General features: G+C 34.1%; 1 protein-coding gene across 7 annotated transcripts in view; it reads right to left on the bottom strand.

Moving 5' to 3' along the window:
* Window positions 1–19,917, bottom strand: part of LOC106877542 (SNF-related serine/threonine-protein kinase) — a 108,590-nt gene that overhangs the window by 10,545 nt on the left and 78,128 nt on the right. The window contains exons 5-7 of one of the 7 annotated variants that reach the window (XM_089338674.1): window positions 19,222–19,257; window positions 8,935–9,354; window positions 929–964 (exon numbers count right to left, since the gene is read on the bottom strand). The exons of 1 other annotated variant lie outside the window; for it this stretch is intronic. In XM_089338674.1, coding sequence (XP_089194800.1) covers window positions 929–964; window positions 8,935–9,354; window positions 19,222–19,257 — 492 coding nt within the window. The remainder of the gene's footprint in view (window positions 1–928; window positions 965–8,934; window positions 9,355–19,221; window positions 19,258–19,917) is intronic. 5 more of the 7 variants (XM_089338678.1, XM_089338676.1, XM_089338675.1 and 2 more) reach the window with 5 other exon arrangements.

Below are 19,917 nucleotides of genomic sequence, written 5' to 3'. Positions count from 1 at the left end.
GTTTTACTGGTACTTAATTTATTCACCCTGAAAGGATGAAAGGCAAAGTCAACCTTTGTCGGATTTGAACTCAGAACGTACTGACGGGCGAAATACTGCTAAGCATTTTGTCCAGCGTGCTAACGATTCTGCCAGCTCACCACCTTTAATGATAATAATAATAATCATCATCAAAGGCAAGCATTGAAGCGTGATATTGAGTTATGGTCTTTCAACATTTATCAAGGCTTGCTTGAAATATTCCATCTATCACGACATATCAATATTATTCACGTTTTTAGACATTTAAACAACCTCAGTATGGTTACTTGATGTGGCAACATAGCAGCTAAATCTTTTCCAATAAAAAAGACCCTAAAACATCAAAATTTTAGGGAAGCGTACCCAGAATTAAAACAGCATGGCTACAGCTAGCGTGTATGCATGGATATCTTTCTATTTATCTACATTTTGTTTGTGTGTGTGTGTGTGTATATATATATATATATATATATATATATATATATATATACTCACACATACATAAACTTTTACTGGTTTTGGTCATTGACTTGTGGCCATACTGGAGTACAACCTTCAATGGCTTTCAATCATTTTGACCACAATATTTCGTTTGGTACTTATTGGTCTCTAGTTATAGAGATCTACAGATAGTTACACCCACTGCCAAGCAATAAAAACGCGGAGGAGACGGGAAGACAAGAAGAAGGAGAGGAAAAGAACAAAGTGTTCAAAGAAATGAAAAGGAAAATAAGATATGAATAATAAAAGAAATAATAATAATAATGAAAAAAAAAATAATACAAAGAAGAAAAAGAAGAAGAATGGAAGATAACTGAACGTAATCTAGAAAATGATCAGCCAGAAATGGTGTCGACCATGAGTACATATCCAATTAGTGTAGTCTGGTGAGAAATTAGCAACTCACTGTCTGAACTGGCCTTGAATTCTATGCCACATGTTGCTGAGAATGGAAGAAAAATGGTAAAAAAAAGAAAAAGAGAAAACAATGTCAGGTTATATAAAACTATGCAATCAAGTTACAAATAAAGTATTGACATCATATCACCAAATATGAAAAATGTAATATAAATGGAAGACAGAGAGTGTGTAAATAAGAGAGAAAAAGAGAGAGAGAGAGATTTTAAGATCATGTGTGAGCTTTTATGATCGATATTTCATAAAGAGATGAGAGAGAGAGAGAGGTAAGCAGATAGATAGGTGTATATACAAACATACATACATACACATAAAGAGAGAAAGAGAGAGAGAGATACAAGTATATAGACAAATAAACAGGAAAAGATTGAGAACATAAATCAATTTTATACATACATGTATATATATATATATATATATATATATATATATATATATATATATGCATACACATCACATAAGGTCAAATGTCAGAAACAGGGTGTCTTAAAGACAAAAACCAATTTAACTTTCGCTCTCTCTCTCTCTCTCTCTCTCTCATGCAGGCATTCACTCTCTCTCTCTCTCTCCTCCTCCTCATCTGTTGTTGCTGCTCTACAAAAGAATCATCAAAATGCAAAACACAACTCGGACAGTCACAAGTGACTCAGGTATCCGGCAGCAATCTGTTGATGCATCAGTCTGAAAACAATAATGGAACATCTCATAGCAAAAGCAGCAAAAGAAAAAAACAGAAAGAAAAGAACCCCACCCCCCCAAAAAAAACATTGTCTCAGTAAGGAAGGGGATGTTTGGAAGGAGATTGAAAAAAAAAAATGAAACAAAAAATAAAAAGAAAAGCAAATAATGGTTTGAGAAACCAAATTGTAACAAATGTTTAGTGTTGGATGGAGTCGTTTTTCCCCACTGTTTTTTGTCCTGTTAAAAAGGTGCATTGAGGGAAAATTGAACTCCAGTTGATCTTTTCCAGTCTTTGAGACATTTTGGTGTGGTTACTATCGAGTGGGGGCGGTGGGGGTGTGTGGAGCTACCCATTTCTGGAAGTCAATACACAAGAGGGAAAGGCATGGTTGGATTCAGCCAAAAGAAACACTTTTCAAAGTTTAAGTGTCCTTTGTTTTGCTTTTTAGATGCTATGTCATAGTTTAAGAAAAATTTGGCTGCTATTCCTAGTAGGTCGAGAGACCACGTAAAGGTTTCATTTGGGTTGCGTTAATCCTTCTGCTTAACCTTTATTTTTTAACTTTGATCTCTTGGATTCCACTAATTCCAAGTTCAAGAGAGCAAAGTTCAAAAGTTAGGATCAATTAAACACTTGTCAATGAAACAGTTTTCTGCAATTCAAGCCATGAGCTGTTTCTATTTCAAGGTTCCTACTTAGAGTAAAGGGAAAATTGGTAATGGTGGTGCTGGTGACACCCAGAGCCTTAAGAGAGTTAAAACGTTCATCTTGACTTGCTTGAATTAAATATTTCCAGCAAAAGCTGGAGTTGCTAGAAACAGGAGCCAACTCCCTTTAAAATCAAACTAGGTTGCAGTAAAAAGGACACATTAAAATAATAATGTAATATTAGAAACCCCTTGCTAAAAAGACAGGTTGGTCTCCTTTGATTATTATATACATACATACATACATACATATATATAATTGTCTAAAAATCCAAGAGTCAGGAGAAAAAACAATTACTAATATATTAGTTAAAAGTGTGGGAATATTAGTATTATTAATAATAATAATAACAATAAATTACAATATTATAGTTTAATAATGATAATAATAATAATCAATTTACCAATTAGTTTCATAGCAGAAGTTGAGAATCAATTATTGGAAATGGCTTGTAATTTGGCTATTGTGAGACAATAACAGTCTATTTTAATAACAATAATAGTTCTAGTTTTGGCACAAGGCCTTAATAATAATATCAATGATAATAATGATGATGATTATGCACAAAATGTTTCAAAAGTTACCAAGGAATTCAACCTAATATATTTCTGTATGCTCATTAGTTGATTTTAATTAGCATTTCAAACCCCAACATTCACATTGTCCAGCATCATACCTCAATGACTCAACTTTGCAGGTGATTTTGCATTCGTCTGCCAAACCTGGAATCGGCTGCCATTGAAGTCAGTCTTTTAATAAATTGCTCAAAGGCAAAGACCCTAATCGCTGGTGTGGTTCACCTTACACTTTCATCATGGTCCATTGAATCAGTTCCTGATTTCTGCTACCTGGGTTCTCATTTTCACTCTACCGGCACAGATGTGAACATGTATGAAGCAATAACATGGTCAGTATCCAGCAAGCTGTGGGAAATTTAGAAAGCACCAAAACTGTCATGTGACCTAACACTATACATGTTTCGTGCTACAGTAGAATCTGTCCTGCTCTGAATGCTGGTCTCTTACAGTGACCCAACAGCCATCACCAAAGACCACATGCACTTGACTTCTGCACAAGGTCTGTAACATCTTTCATGCTAACTACATATGAAATAAGTTGATATATGGATGCTTACTGTCCATCAGCCAGACAACCAAGGACAGCTAAGATTTGCAGACCACAGCTCTTGTCACTGTCTTTGTCTTCTATAATCTTGTGGCTTTCGTTCAAGCCCAGTGGTCAGGACCACATGGCATATATCTGTGAATATATGTGGGACACAAAAGCGTGCACTGTCTCAGAGTTGGCATCTGCAACGTCATTGTGCACAGCCAGGAGGGAAAGTGGCTCTGAAGTTGGGGACAACGTCCATGAGTGATGTGGCGTAGACTAAGAAAAAGGGAGACCTTTTATGCATTCTTTCATTTTTGTCTCCCTTGCTTCAGTCATTAGTGGACTACAAGCCCAGTTGAAGTGCCATCTTCAGGGAGTTTTAGTCAATCATAACTACTCAAGTAATTACTCCAGTCCCATAATTATGCTATACCATTCCTCCTTCAATAAATCAGACAAAATTCTTGAAGGAGCAGCCCAATGACTGAGACTAATTAAGAACTATTTAATATTTTTAATTGACAGCCTAATTCATTAAAACAGAGCAGAATAATAATTAAAAAAAAAACCTAAAAAAATTATATCAAAATGTAATAATATATAAAAATACAATTTTTTTCAATATAGTCGAAAATATAATATTAGACAATACATTTACATACATAGATATGTAGCATCATCATACATACATATATGCATACATACACACACACACACACACACATGATGATGGTGCAAAAGTTATAAGCAACAAGATTTATATATAATTAGTCCTCATGTAAAGTGATCTGATGAAAAATTTGTCTAAGTGTAGGTGTTGAAGCTCAGAGCAAACGAAAAGCTTAATAACAGAAACAGTGTGTAGCAAAATAGCTTGGCAAAAAAATATATATATACATATATATATAAAAAAATAAATAAAAAAAGTCAGGCAGCTGCAATAGAGAAAGAGTTAAGAACAACAACAACAACAAATGCCAAACTCCAATAAATGTCAATATTTTCATCTGTTTTTCAACATGGATGCATTGCAATTCACTGACTAAGAAGAAAGAAGAAAGAAGAAAGAAAATAGACATAAAAAGACTCTTGGAAGAGAGGTTGGTGAAGGAATGGTTGTTGAGAATCAAATCAATCCACAAGCGTGCAACTGATTGGAATGGTTTGTTTTTAGTTGGAGAAGATGAAATACCCTCCATGCTTTGAAATACACACACACACACACACATACATACAAAAGGCATAACATATTGCACAGAAAGATACATACATATGTATGTGTGTGCATATATATATATATATATATATATATATATATATATATATACACACACATGTATATATATATATGTGATACTATATAACAACTGTACTTGAGGGCACAACCCATATACTAAGAAGAGCACAGTCACCGTGAGAATATTTAAATATTTTCTAATGGAATCTCAGTTTTTGGAATTTGGTTTCCTTTCCCTGAAATATTTAATTGCAACTCAAATAACAGCCACAGTTAAAACATCTAACTTGCTGTTCTGGTGCAGGGCCAACAATGTCGAGAGAGGGGTTACACTGATTACATCGATTCCAGTTTAACACTGGTACTTATTTTATCAACCCCGAAAGGATGAAAAGCAGAGTTGACCTCGGCAGAATGTAAAGACAGATGAAATGTCACTAAAAATTTTGTCCAGAGTGCTGTCTTCATAATAATAATAATAATAATAATAATAATAATAATATTGGTTTCAAATTTTGGCACAAGGCCACCAATTTCGGTGGCGGGGGTAAGTCGATTACATTGACATGATTCTGCCAGCTTGCTACCATCCTAATGATAATAATAATAATAATAATGTTAAAGGGTGTTAGTCAAACAGACTGACCCCAGTGATTATTCTTTCGTTTTTATCTCTCGTACCTATTCTATCAGTCACTCCCTGTACTTTTTAAAAAGAAATAGGTCTTGGTCAGAATTTCCAGCCACGGGGATTCTGTTGCTTTGCCAATCGCATTGAATTAACATGAAAGTGGTTGAGTGTGTCACAGGTACATTCACCCTTAACATAAAACTCACACACATCAAAGGAGAAGAAGACGTCTGAAGATGACTGGAAATGAAACAAACTGAACAGAGTGCAGATGTAAAATATGAAAACAATTTCCATTTCCAAAAGTGATCTTAAAAGACCAAAATATTTGTATTAATAAACAGAAAATGATAAAAGTTGTTGAAAAAAAAAAATTATTTTAAATCACCAAAAATTCATCTGGAAATTAAAAAAAATTGTTTAATTATGACTTATCATAAATACAAATTACAAATTTGTTTCCCCCGCCCCTTTTTTGCAGTTAAAAATTACCTTTAACTGATTATAATAAGGAATAACTAAATAAAAATATTAGTACGTGTAATACAGAAATAATTATTAATTAGTACACTTCAAGCTATAATAATTATTGTATCTGATGGTATATAAGACACACTTTAAAAAAAACCCAAAAAACTTAAACCAAATCACTCTGGGTCCTATATGTAAAGTTTGAGTGTTTTAATACACTAAAACTTTTGTTTCCTGAAATTGGTGTGCATCTAATATACCCGTGTGTGTCTTTTGTACCATCAAATATGGTAAAAGTTGAGATTTGAACAGATATGGAAGAAGGAAGAAGAAAAAAAATAACACAACTAATAAGACAGTTTTATCATTTCTGTCCCCGCCTCAAAAAAAAAAAAAAAATCTGGTAAAAAGTTCTCCCTTTGGAGATAGGGAGCAGCATTTGGTTAGGGTAACCAAACTTCACTTCAAAACATTTTATTTGAAATATTCCAATGATGATGATGATGATGATGATTCCAATACATCCAACCAAATAGTCTGAAGAAATTATTTGATTCAAGTGATATATTAGGTGCAAGAATGGCCATGTGATTAAGAGGTGTTTTTTCTCAACCTTGTGGTTTCAGGTTCTGTCCCAGTTGCTTCTTCTACAAAGTGCTCTGGGCAAACAAAAGCCTTGTGAGTGGATTTGGTAGACGGAAACTGAAAGAAGCCCATTGTATGTATGTGTGTGTGCTTATTCGTGTTTCCATGTCTTGACATCACATGATAATTGTAAACGAGTGTCACTGTCACACAAGTGGTGCCATTTGAATCTCTTAATCTTCTGTGAAGACATGTCTGGCCATGGGGAAATGTTACCTTGGCTTGAAAACAAGCGAGAGTTAGCAACTGCAACAGTACCCAGTCATAGAAAAAAAATTGCTTCAATGAATTCTGTCTGACCCATGCAAACATGGAAAAGTGGACATTAAAACGATGATGATGATGATGATGATGAGAGGGATTGCTTTCATCTCAAAGAAAAGAAATCTAGCAGTTAATTTGTCCATCCTCTGATTTCAAATGTGGTTGCTATCAGATTTTGCAAGGTCTCATCAGAACCTTCAGACTTTAATACTTGCAGCAACATTGTCTGTTGGTCTACTCAATTCCTTATCTCTTTCTATCTTTGAAAAGGATCTTGCACTTGAAAATCTAAAGTAAAACCATCAACATTGTTATTTAACACCCACTTTCCATGCTAAATACTAAATGATGATGATGATGATGGTGACAATGATGTTTTATTGATCACATTATTTTGGTTTCCAAATCTGTTCAAATTTCAGTCACAATACCTCAAATTTCATCTCCAAATTTTTTTCAAAATACCATCAATATAATTTCTGAAAAGAAAGTATTAACATTAAAGGAAAAACAAACAAACAAACAAACAAACAGAAAATGATTTTTTAACACATTCACAAAAAAAAAAAAAAAAAAGAAAAGAAAACGAAACCAATGTCTAATAATGCTATATAGGGGGGGTGGGGGTGGAATCTACAAAGATTCTGATGAACAACCAAAATGCTATTAGTGTCAATATAACTATTATTATTATTAAGAATCACAACAAATTCCAAAGGGAAACTGGTCAACACAATCCAAAAAAAAAAAATAGAAAGCAAAAATTTCTAATAAATTTCTATGGTTATTAGCCATAACGAGGAGAGGGGCAATTGTTATCTACAGAGGCAGAGTCTACTTGGGCCACAAACTCTACATCATCATCTTCCAAGACATCAGCAAGCAGAGTACTTTGGATCGGTGGTATTTATGGCCAATCTAGGATTAGGGCCCAAAAATATAGCAACAGCATCAAACATATACATATATGCATGTATAATTAATTAATTCATTACAATTAACTTAATTATATCTTACAGGCCTGCAGGTTTCAATCTCTCAAACTTTCAATTGTGGCACCACCTTCAAAGGTTCTTGGCTGAACATGTAAATATACTGAGCTCTACTTAGTCTAGCACTTATTTTGTCATATGGCTAAGTTCACCTCAGCACAAAAGAACCTAATTTGTACAGAGCAGAGCAAACAGTACAAGGTGTTTTTATATGACAAACTGATTTCTCACTCTATCCCATTTGTTTGTTTCTCTCTCTCTATCTCTCTCTCACACACACACACACACACACACACACACACAGAGCGTCTGTCTATTAGATACCAATGCTCTGAAAGCACTGGTCAACCTGAGATTGTGGTAAACACTTGTCCAAGGTGCCACAGAACAGGACCAGTCTCAGAATCCCATCCTAATAAAGTGACTGTGTATGTAAACTGTCTCTGTTTTAAATTTAATCTTTCTTTTTCTTTTCATTCATCATTAATAATTCATTTAGATTAATGAAATATTTTTATTTCATATTTTCTACTTAATTTCTTAACGATTGCTATTTGCCAGTGTACTGTGAAGTACACAATTTCAATTCGCTACAGTGTACTCAGCTGAAAATTAGTACCAGCTGGGTGTTGCTGCAGTTCTCTCTTCCTCCAGCTGTCACATTCTTGATGTTCTGCTGGGCCAAGATTGAGAGGAACCCAAAAAATGTCTATGTCTGCTCATAACTCCATAAATACCTAAAACAACTAGCAAATACATGGTATGTATTACCAAGCCATAGTCACAAGTAGCGACTACGGTTTGTTCACACACACACACACACACACACACACACACACACATAATAATAAATAGTAGTTGTCTCTTTAATAAGTATGAAGTGCCAGGCATAAGGCACGAAACGGGCACAATGCCTGCCGGTCGGTCTGCTTGCCTGCCTTGTTGTACGATACAAATTCTTTGGCCCACAGAGCCTGTTACCCAACCAAACTCAACTCCAGCCCCAATCACAACAGCAATCAGCATCAGCAGTAACAACAACAACAGCAACACTAAAAAACATAGTTATTAGTTTTTTTTTTTTTTTAGCTAATTATTACAAAACAAAAAACAAACAAAAGACCAACCAACAAACCAAAAACATTAATAATAAAACGATGTTATTAAGTTACACGTTTCCTTCCAACTCAGAAAAACCAAAACCCTTCACGGTCGGGCAGGGATGCTTGCTAAAACATGCAAAATCTTATACCCGCTAGTAATCTTCTTCAGGAATTTCGGCTTCTTTGATTTCTCTTTGTCATCAAAAGAGACTTTCGGCTTTTCCGTGCTCTTCTTCTCAAAAAGTGAGCTCAAAATTGCTATCTTAGACAGTTTGAATTGTTTCCTGGCCTTTTCAGTTGACGAGGGGGCATCACCACTGTCACAAGGCAGGGGAGTGGGGATGGTCTCCGGAGGCAGGGGAGCTTTGGAGCCTTTACTATACGGGCCCCCAGCCACTGAGTTTTTCTTGCCACTAGTTTTGCGGTCGAGTGTCATACTTATAGTAAGGCTCTTGAAGTAAATGGCGGAGGCGTCGCAGGGTGAGTGTCCGCCCATGTTTTGTGGTAAGCTGTTGCCATTGCCTATCTCTAGGGGGGCTGTTTTTGTCTTCTTCGCCAGAATTGGTTTGCTTCAAAAAAATGGTGTAAGGTAAAAGAATCGAAGCATTAACTTAAAATTAAGAAGAATAAATGAAGAAATAAAAAATAAAATAAAACATTAAAGAATATAGAAATAAATAAATAAAATGAAAATAAAATACAAAATAAAACAAAATAATAGCGAGATATCGATTCAATGAATACAGAAAAATAAAAATTAAAAAAAAACAAAGAAAATAAAAAAAACAGAAACAATTAACTGATAGCATTAACAACAATAAATAACGAGTTGTTTTATTAATGGGAGGAGAAGACGTTACAAGGATAAATTACAGAAAAAGAATGGTGGGAGGATGGGTGGGTGGGTGGTGGTGTTACATGGCACAGAAGATGTGACATAGCCACCAACAATAAGAACAGAAAGACAACGATGCCGACCGACCGACGAAGAGAAAAACTCCTTTTACGTTTGTCAAAGCAACCAGCATGGAAAAATAACAGTCAGTACGGCAATAACGACAGTGGCTAGGATAACAACAACAACAACAGTGACAATAATAATAGCAACAACAACAAATATTAATAAATTACAATAAGAGAACTACAGCAATCATATATGTGTATGCGTGTATATATATATATATATATATATATGTGATATACAAACACACATATATGCATGTATATGTGTAGTAGAGACATACAATGGTACCGTAGTTAAGAGAGAGAGAGGCCTGAGGTGGGGCAGTGGGGCAGGAGAAAACCATAGATTGGATGAAGACAAAGAAATCTCGTCTGAGATTAATAATTTTAATTCCATACATGTAATTAAAAAAAAAAAAAAAAAAAAAAATTGAAATTTTTAAATATTATTTGGCTGAATATGAATTTTAAAAATTCTCAAAATAATTGATAATTTTTTTAGAATTTTATTCCGTAGTTATTAACAATTATTGCTGTCATTATTATTATTATTATCATCATCATTACTACTACTACTACTACTACTACTACTACTACAACTACTACTGCTACTACTACTACAGGCGGTGAGCTGGCGGGTGAAATGCTTAGCGATATTTCGTCTGCCACTATGTTCTGAGTTCAAATTCCACTGAGGTCAACTTTGCCTTTCATCCTTTCGGGGTCGATAAATTAAGTACCAGTTGAGTAACGCAACTGGTACTTAACTTATTCATCCCGAAAGGATGAAAGGCAGAGTCGAACTTGGCAGGTTACAGGAACCTACCTTGCCAGGCTCTGGTGGCTGGGGCTGAATCAAACTATTTTAAATAATAATATATACACATATATATATATATATGTATTAATGTACAACAGCAACTGTTGAGTTTAGAGTGCCACATAGAGTATTACTACCCAGTCTGCTTCCAGTAAATTGGTTTGGTCAGGACTGCACTCAGTTATATTATCATTACTGGTTGTGATATACAGAACAAACTCAGGAGAGATTACGATAAAGACAAGCTTATCTCATTTGTTTCCAAATGATAAAAAAGGGCATTTATCATAATTCCTCATATATATATATATACACAAACACACACACATACATATACATATATAAACAAACACACACACATACATATATAAACAAACACACACACATACATATATAAACAAACACACACACACACACATATATATATATATATATATATATATATATACACACACACACACACATACATATACACACACATGCATACCTATACACACACATATATAATTATCACCTATCAACAAGTAAGAAAAAAATATTTCACAACAAGCAATGCATGTTAATGCAATGTTAAGTTGAAGACTTCATTCTTTGAAGTAGAAGAGGAATTAGATATCCATTCTGAATGGAATTTAGAATGGTAGTAGTGATGGTATGGCCATGAGCATGTTGTGGTGTATCCGGCACCACAAGACCTTCGATAGGTGGAGATGTTAACGCATCATGTGTGCATATATCTTGGAACAAAAAGAAATATGATTGAAACTAAGTGCCAAGCGAAGAATTTCAAACCAGCAGATCAAAAGAATTCCGGTAGACAGGAATCGTGTTCTTTCACGTTTTGGAGATTTATCTATTATTATTAATATTATTATTATTAATGTTTTTCTGGCAGAAGCCCCGAGGAAGATAAATCACATTTTATTAAGTTTGTGTTCCATTTTGCTGTCAATAATATGTCTTTTAACTTTGATTCAGTTGTCAGTGAAATTATACAAGGGAAACACATCAAAGCAAAGCCTTAACAAGAATGACTACAGTGATATATTACAAACTACAAACGTAACAACAAACTGATATTAAAAATCTTCAGCTGAAGTCTCATTTTCTCGCTTTTTTCTGATCTCTTGCTTAAAATATAAACTCATTTGATAAATAAGCTGATGCCATCTTTTCTCTTCTATTAAAATAGTAAGCTGGCATCTTTACAATAAATATTTTCAGTGACAGTTGAACCGAACCAAACCAAATTGAGTTGTTACATTGGCTAAGGATAAGGTAGAATAAAGTTTCTTGCTCAAGATCTCAGTGTAATACTGGTAGCAATGTTTTGATCCAGAACCATTCTTGCAAGATGTAGGATGGTTTTTATGAACACTAGATGCCTGCCTTTCATGCCATTAGTGAGGTCATGTGGTTAGAATATTTGACTCAATTGTGAGTTCAATTCTGGGCAATGTCCTTGAAAAAGACACTTTATTTCACATTGCTCCATTCCATTCAGCTGGCAAACATGAGTTGTACCTGTAATTCAAAAGGGCCAGCCTAGTCACGCTGAAACTCCCTGAGAACTAGATTAAGGAATATGAGTGTCTGTGGAGTGCTCAGCCCCTTTCACATTAATTCCACAGGCTGGCTGTTTCCCTGATTGGATCAACTGGAACCCTGGTAGCCATAACCAACATAATGCCAGTCATGTCATTAACCTTCCACGGTCCAAATAATATAAATGGAATTTGTGTTTTATCCATTTTGTTGCCATATTTCTGTTGGAATATACTGTCGTTATTTTAGTTAATTTTAAAAATAATGAAGAACTTTGTAAAATAATTTTGTTGTTATTAAACTGATGTTTGGAACAAAACTTAACATGAAATTATGATGATTGCTTTAACCCTTTTGTTACCATATTCTTAGAGAAATACACTAGCTGTGTTGCAATTAATTCTGAAAATAATGAAGACTGAAGTAAAATAATTCAGTATTAATCTAGTGTCTGGAACATAAATTAACATGAAATTCTGGTGGAAGGTTCTAATTTCAGTCACTTTAAAACAGAAAGTTTGTATGATAAAACCAAGAGTGGTTTCTGACAGGTTGGTATCGAAACGGTTAAGGTAGGTTTGAGTGAGGCAAAGAGTGTTATGTGCCATACCTAGACAGACACGGTTGACTGTTGCTAGTTTATGGCCTCAGGAGAAAGTGAAATCTGATAGGTTGCTTGAATTGTGTTTTATTATTAATGGAATGACATTAGTAATGTCAACTCTGACATCCTGCCTCATACACAAGTGCTTCACCAGAAATGCTAAACAGAATATTAGCTAGGAAAATCTATATCAGTTTTAATTAAGGAAAAACAAGAAAACAAATTGCATTTAGTTGTGTGTATGAGTATTTATATATATATATATATATAGGAAAATGAAAAAAAAGGCAGAATGCTAAACTGGAAGCATATTTTAATAAAGATTTCTAACCGGTTTTCATTGCAAAAGCAAATTAGCAAGAAGAAGGAGAATGAAAATGTTTTTTACAAAGAAATACAAAATGAAGAAAATAATATATAAAAAAATAAACATACCCATACATTATATTGTCTTTGAGCTTTTGAAGTTCAATAGTAGTCCCATGTATATAATGGTAGGAAAAATAAGGATGCATGAGAGTTGAGAGTTTTGTTAGGTTTAAAAAAAGGGTTAAAAGTTTGTGTTAAGCAGGAAATGTGGTGTCAAAACAGGAAGTGTGTGTAAGGGGAGACAAATGTTTTTAGTTGGAGTTATGAACTCTTTTTCAACAGGAAGTTTGTGTCTGTTCCTAGAGAACTTCCTGTTGAAAACGAGTTCATAACTCCAACTAAAAACATTTGTCTCCCCTTACACACACTTCCTGTTTTGACACCACATTTCCTGCTTAACACAAACTTTTAACCCTTTTTTTAAACCTAACAAAACTCTCAACTCTCATGCATCCTTATTTTTCCTACCATTATATACATGGGACTATTATTAAACTTCAAAAGCTCAAAGACAATATAATGTATGGGTATATTTATTTTTTTATATATTATTTTTTTATATATTAATTTCTTCATTTTGTACTTCTTTGTAAAAAACATTTTCATTCTCCTTCTTGATAATTTGCTTTCGCAATGAAAACCGGTTAGAAATCTTTATTAAAATATGCTTCCAGTTTAGCATTCTGCCTTTTTTTTCATTTTCCTATTATTTCTCCATGTGCGGTTAACACAACCCCACTATTTACTGACTTATATATATATATATGTGTGTGTGTGTGTGTGTGTGTGTGTGTGTAAATGGATGTATATACAAACGCATATGTGAAAGCTATGCAAACTTTGGAATGAAGAAACTAATCTAATTGTGTAACAGACCATATCAGGAAAGTTGAAAGTTGATAGAATAATGACTAAACCAAACTGGTTCCATCATTTAAGGAATGGTCAGTGTTTTAACTGCCAATCTAGCTAACATTCAGAAGCTATAAATAAAACATTCTATGAGACAAATTCTATTGCATGCATAGTACTGGAAGAGGAGGGGAAAATAAGAAAAATAAGAGGAGGAGGAGGAAGAAAAAGGAAAACTGGACTCCTAAGTGAATTTGTTGAAGATATCATAGAAAAATGTGGTATGAGCAAGTGCAGTATTAATAGGTTTTCATAGTTGGAGATCATAGAAAATATAGATTTGATGGTGTAGCTGTCAACCCTGAGGAGTGGAGCAGGTATGACTGAACGGGTAAGATTGCTTTGCAATAATGAGCTCTCAGGTTCAGTGCCACTATCCACCCATTAGCATCAGACTGACTAATACTTCACAAACAGAATTTGGCAGACAGAAACCATCATCATCATCATCATCATTATTATTATTATCATTATTATTATTATTGCTTTGCTTTAATGTATACAAACTGCACCCAAGTCTCAATCAGAGAAATCAAGAGAGAAGATTTTTTACATCTAAAGATGCTAACAGGCAAGGTGCCATACCTTTGAAAGAACTGATGTCTAGAAACAAAAGTCTTTATAAAATTCATAACACTGAATGGGTAAGATTGTATTTACATGGAGAGAGGTTTACATAAAATATCTGAGGTACCCATAAATATGATCTTTTACAATCTACTTATTTTGGGGCGGCCAGGAATTTGGTCTACATACTTCTTTGTTATGTTTCTTCTTCTTATTGTTGTTAAAGGTGATGAGCTGGCAGAATCGTTAGCATGCCAAGCGAAATGCTTAGCAGTATTTTGTCTGCCACTACGTTCTGAGTTTAAATTCCACCAAGGTTGACTTTGCCTTTCATCCTTTCGGCGTCGATAAATTAAGTACCAGTGAAACACTGGGGTTGATGTAATTGATGAGACCCCTCCCCACCTAAATTTCAGGCCTTGTGCCTATAGCAGATTATTGTTGTTGCTGCTATTTCAGCAGTTGAGTGGCAGATGCAAGAATTCTACACTAAATAACCTTCAAGTCTTCCGTTTGCTTCTCTTCCGTATGTTCAAATTTCCAAGTTCAAATCACATCAGAATTGACTTCTGTCTTTCATCCCTGTAGAGCTGATACAATAAATGCTATTATAATGATGATAATAAATCAATGATACAATTGATTATTATGAAGAGCCAGCAAATTGTGGGTCAGTGCCAACAACAAAAATGGTTTCTCCGTCTTTGTTGATCTCATTCTTTTACTCAATGTAGCACCCCCCCCCCCCACATCCTGCTGCTTCCTGTTTGTTTCCTTTGTATTGCATCTTTGTATTGTCTCTCCAATGTCTTGGGCTCTTGTGACCAATAAAAGAATTCATCATCCTTATTACTATTACCTCTGCCTTAACGAAGGTGGAGGTATTGTTTTCAGTCGTCTGTCTGCTGGATGGATTCAGATGGAACTTTCAGGGATGTTTGGCCTCGTGACTGGCATGAACTGATTAGATTTTGAGATCGATCCGGTACCGGACAAGGATTCTGAATTATTTTTCCTGTTTTTTTATTTAATTTTTGAGAGCAGTAAGGGTCATTCTCGTTTGTGAGAGCAATCGAGTTTATTTCAGATATTCTCATTTGAAAAATCATCTCTGGCTAATCATTGAGAGGACATTGTTGTTGCCTTGGCAAAAAAAGAAACCTATGATTCCATATAATAAAAGATATGACCTATTTCCCCTTCCCTTTTTTCATACAAGGCCTGTGCCAAATGGAAGCATTCTTTTCACAAATATACATATGTATCTGTCCAAATGGATTGTAGTGAAAGGAATGACATTGAAAAGCTTTGCAGAAGAAACAGAAGTTTCTTATCAGGTATCAATCTTGCTAAAGGAATTGTAAGCATTCATTTGGACAATTTCTATCTCAATTCTCACTTTAAGAACTTCTACTTAATAGGACACTATATATATATGTCAAGAGGATCAGTTTTTCTCATACGTCAAGACATACAAACTCTGTTAACACCTCATATTCTTCCCTTCATTATTAATAAAGCTGTTACGATGTATATTAACCCCTTTATCCATTTACTTTGGCCTACACTAGGAACAAGGGTTTAGGGAATAATAATTATTCTTCTCTGCACCCCCATCCCCTCAATCTAATTTATACTTTGACCTGGCTCCCAAAGTCAAATGAGTTTGACACCTGTGTTCTAGACAGCTATTAACCTTTAGCATGCTTAGGTGCATTATGTTGCTATAGAGTTTTCTCCCCTGTAGCTGCAGGTGCATTGTGCTGCATTGAGAAGGGAGAAAACTGATACCATAACCTAATGCTCCTACAGCATGCTAAAGGTCAATATTTACTGCTATCATCATCTATTCATATCGCTATTGTTAGTTTCACCTTTTTTATTCAATGTAACCTCTGTACAACACTGTACTTTGGTGGTTGTATTCTTTGTCTATTAAACTTTTATGCTGTCCCCAGCATGTCAGTGGGCCCATGTGGTCAATAAAAGAAAACCATTATAATTATCGTTACTGTTGACTTGATTCGTTATGACAACTGTAATGATGAATGTGTCTCAACAGGTATTGAAAAAAAAAAAAGAAAAGAAAGAAAAAAAAAACAATTGTTATATTTCTGTAGAGAAGAAGCATTAGAAAAATAATAAATAAATTAAAAAAAGCTGTAAGAATATGGAAGAGCCAACTAAGGAACAGGGGATGGTAGGATGTCAAAGTCTGGAAAAATAAAGAAAAAAAAACATGTCTGGTAACAATAGGTATTAAAGAAAATAGTAACTCTGGAATTGGGCAGCAATAGTAGCATGAAGCAGCAGCAGCAACAGCAAAAAAAAAAAAAAAAAAAAAATCAATCAACAGAACTGTCTTTAATAGAAATTATTATTAATGATAATAATAATAATAATAGTAATAATAATAATTGTTAGTTTCTCTGCTCCAGTTAAGAAAAAATAAATAAATAAAAATAAAACTGCTTCCTACTAAGTTAACGATGATTATAATTAAAGGTTTTGTTTTAATTAATGGGTTGGCATTGTTATTTATCTTTGAGCAATAGCACTTAAAGATTAGAATTGAGAGAAAAAGTAAGAAAGAAAGAAAGATAGGGAGAAAGAAAGAAAGAAAAAGGAATGAAAAAAGGCCACGTTTTTTTTCTTTTTTGGCAGACATTCATTAGAAATAACCTAAGCAAAGCAAATTAACAAGGAAATAATAAACAAATCCTGTTTATTAATTCAACAACAACTAATTCCTACACTAATTTTTTTTTGTTTTGTAGTCCAAGGATTTAGTTTGGGCTAAAATAAATTATTAATTATTTTTCGAAAAATACGAAATTTAAATGATAAATTTTTCTTTTTTTTTTTTTCTTGGTTTTTGCCTAATTGCAGCTTAGATCAGAAATGGAACAGTGAATAATGGGTGGTCATGAAATTGGGAGAAAAAAATGATGAATGAATAATAAGGTGGGTGGGTGTGTGGAGAGAGAGAGAAACAATTTGTTCTCTGTGTATACACTTGTGTTATTAGTAAACCAATTGAAGGTTTCATCAATTTCTTTCTGCAATTTTGAAATTGTAATATTTCTGTCTATCGCCAACAGACAAAGCAAAGATTCTTTTGTCTATATAATATCACCATCATCATTATCATTTCAATGTTCCCTTTCCCATTCTTATATGACTCAGATGAAATTCCTGAAGGCAGATTTTCTTTGGCCAGATGCCTTTCCTGTTGCCAACCCTCACCTGTTTCCAAGCAAGGTAATATTTCTCCATAGCCAGACATGTTTTACATGGAAATCTAGAAACAAATAACATCACTTACAAGGAGACACAGAAACACACACATATGATGAGCTTCTTTCAGTTTCCATCTAGCAAATCCACTCACAAGGCTTTGGTCAGCTAGGGACTATAGTAGAAGGTACTATCCCAGATGCTGCACAATGGGACTGAACCGGAGACCACATGGTTGGCAAGCAAGCTTCTTAACCACACAGCCACACCCGTGACAATCGTGATTTTACAAAAGAAGCTGTTGATCTTCAAATAATTATAGAAATGTTCAAAGGCAGAATGAACCAAAGAATAAGTTTAGAAAAGTTCCATTTCTAATGAAACCATAATACCCCCCACCACGACTTTTGTTTGTTTGGGTTATTTTCTTTCTCTTCTTGTAAACAATGCTTTCTTAAATGTTTTTATCAGGTGGGGGCGGGCGTGTGTGTGCAAAAAATTTCTCGTTTTATTTGCAAAGTATGTGCACATCCAGAAAGTATCCATACTGGAGCCAAGTAAAAACACACCCAGGGCACTCTGCAAAGTGGTTGGCGTTAGGAAGGGCATCCAGCCATAGAAACCTTGCCAAAACAGACAATTGGAGTCTGGGGCAGCTCCCTGGCTTGCCGACTCCTGTCAAAGAGTCCAACCCATACCAACATAGAAAATGGATGATAAATGGGGGAAAAAAGTATTCATTCTATTGTTCCCTTTTACTGTACTGCTAAGTTATACAATATAAAGGTGGAGACAAACACATACACAATAAGATACATTAGTCTGAACCAAGACAATCCAAAACAGACATTCACAGTTAAGAACTTGAGTGTTCACTTATCTGGAAAGTAGCAAACTAGTTCCAAAAGTAATGGCTGCCTATCAAGAGCTACATTAGAAGTCTGCTGGTGCCATGAATGCTTTTAGAAACGGTTTACTGAAATATTTATGAAAGTGTTATTTCTTTGTTTTTAATAAAGAATTCCAAGGATGTCAGATGAAAGATGGTAAATGGTAGATTAAAGAGGAAGATTAAATAAGGATAGAATATTTTAATGATTATTTTAAGGATTAAAAAAAAAATTAAAAAGTAAAATCCTTGGAATACTGGTTTAATTTTAGCTAAAACAGGTGTAAAAAAAAAAAGTTTGAGAATAAAATAGTGGTGGCCATGGAACTTTAAGAAAGATAGCCAAAACTTGAAGAAGAATTCAAGGAATGGTTTGGAAAGAAAGAAAGGAAGACAGAAAAGAATGGTAAATAAAACAACAACAACAAAAATGTAATTGTGCATTTGAACAGAACAAATAATTGATTATAGAGGAAAAGTGTAAATTATATGATAAAAAAAATAACAAAAAAAACTATATCGGAATTTACCTGTAACAGGAATCAATTCCATTCAAGCCAAAAGATCTAAAAATTATTAAAATAATGTTTAAAAAAAAGAATGTTGATAAATTAAAGAGGAGGAGAGGGGGAGGTGTTACAATTTTAAGGACTGTGGGTGACAGGAGAAAAATTGGAATGGAATCAACAATATTAGTGTGTTTACTGAAATGGTACTTTATTTAGCTTTTTTTTTCTTTTTTATAGAAATAGTTTCAAGATGTGTCTTGCTAGTATTAAAACATTACTATTATTGTTACTTGACATATGCAACAAAGGCAGTATTAGATTAAAATAGCTATTTATGTACCATACTTAATGTAAATACACAGTGGATTGCAAATTTACAGCAGAATTCATCAGGAGATATCATTTAAGACATACTGTGTTTATAAATTCAATATATATTGGAAGGAAAATAGCAGAATTGTTACTGTACCAAGCAAAATGCCTGTGGCATTTTGTCCATCTTTACAGTCTAAGTTCAAATTCCACCAAGGTTGACTCTGTCTTTCATCCTTTCTGGGTGGATGAAATAAGTACCAATTGAGTACTGGAGTTGATATAATCAATTTACCTCCTCCTCCAAAATTGCTAGCCCTGTGCCAAAATTTGAAACCATTAAATATCGGAAGGAGATGAAAATTATCTCAGTAGCAGCAAGTGAGAATGCCAGATGCATTTCTA

The sequence above is a fragment of the Octopus bimaculoides genome, chromosome 20 (assembly GCF_046866305.1).
Source record: "Octopus bimaculoides isolate indiv1 chromosome 20, ASM4686630v1, whole genome shotgun sequence".
Classification (NCBI taxonomy): Eukaryota; Metazoa; Mollusca; class Cephalopoda; order Octopoda; family Octopodidae; genus Octopus; species Octopus bimaculoides.
Note: the sequence above shows the minus strand (reverse complement) of the source record. Positions and strands in the feature narration are given on the sequence as shown.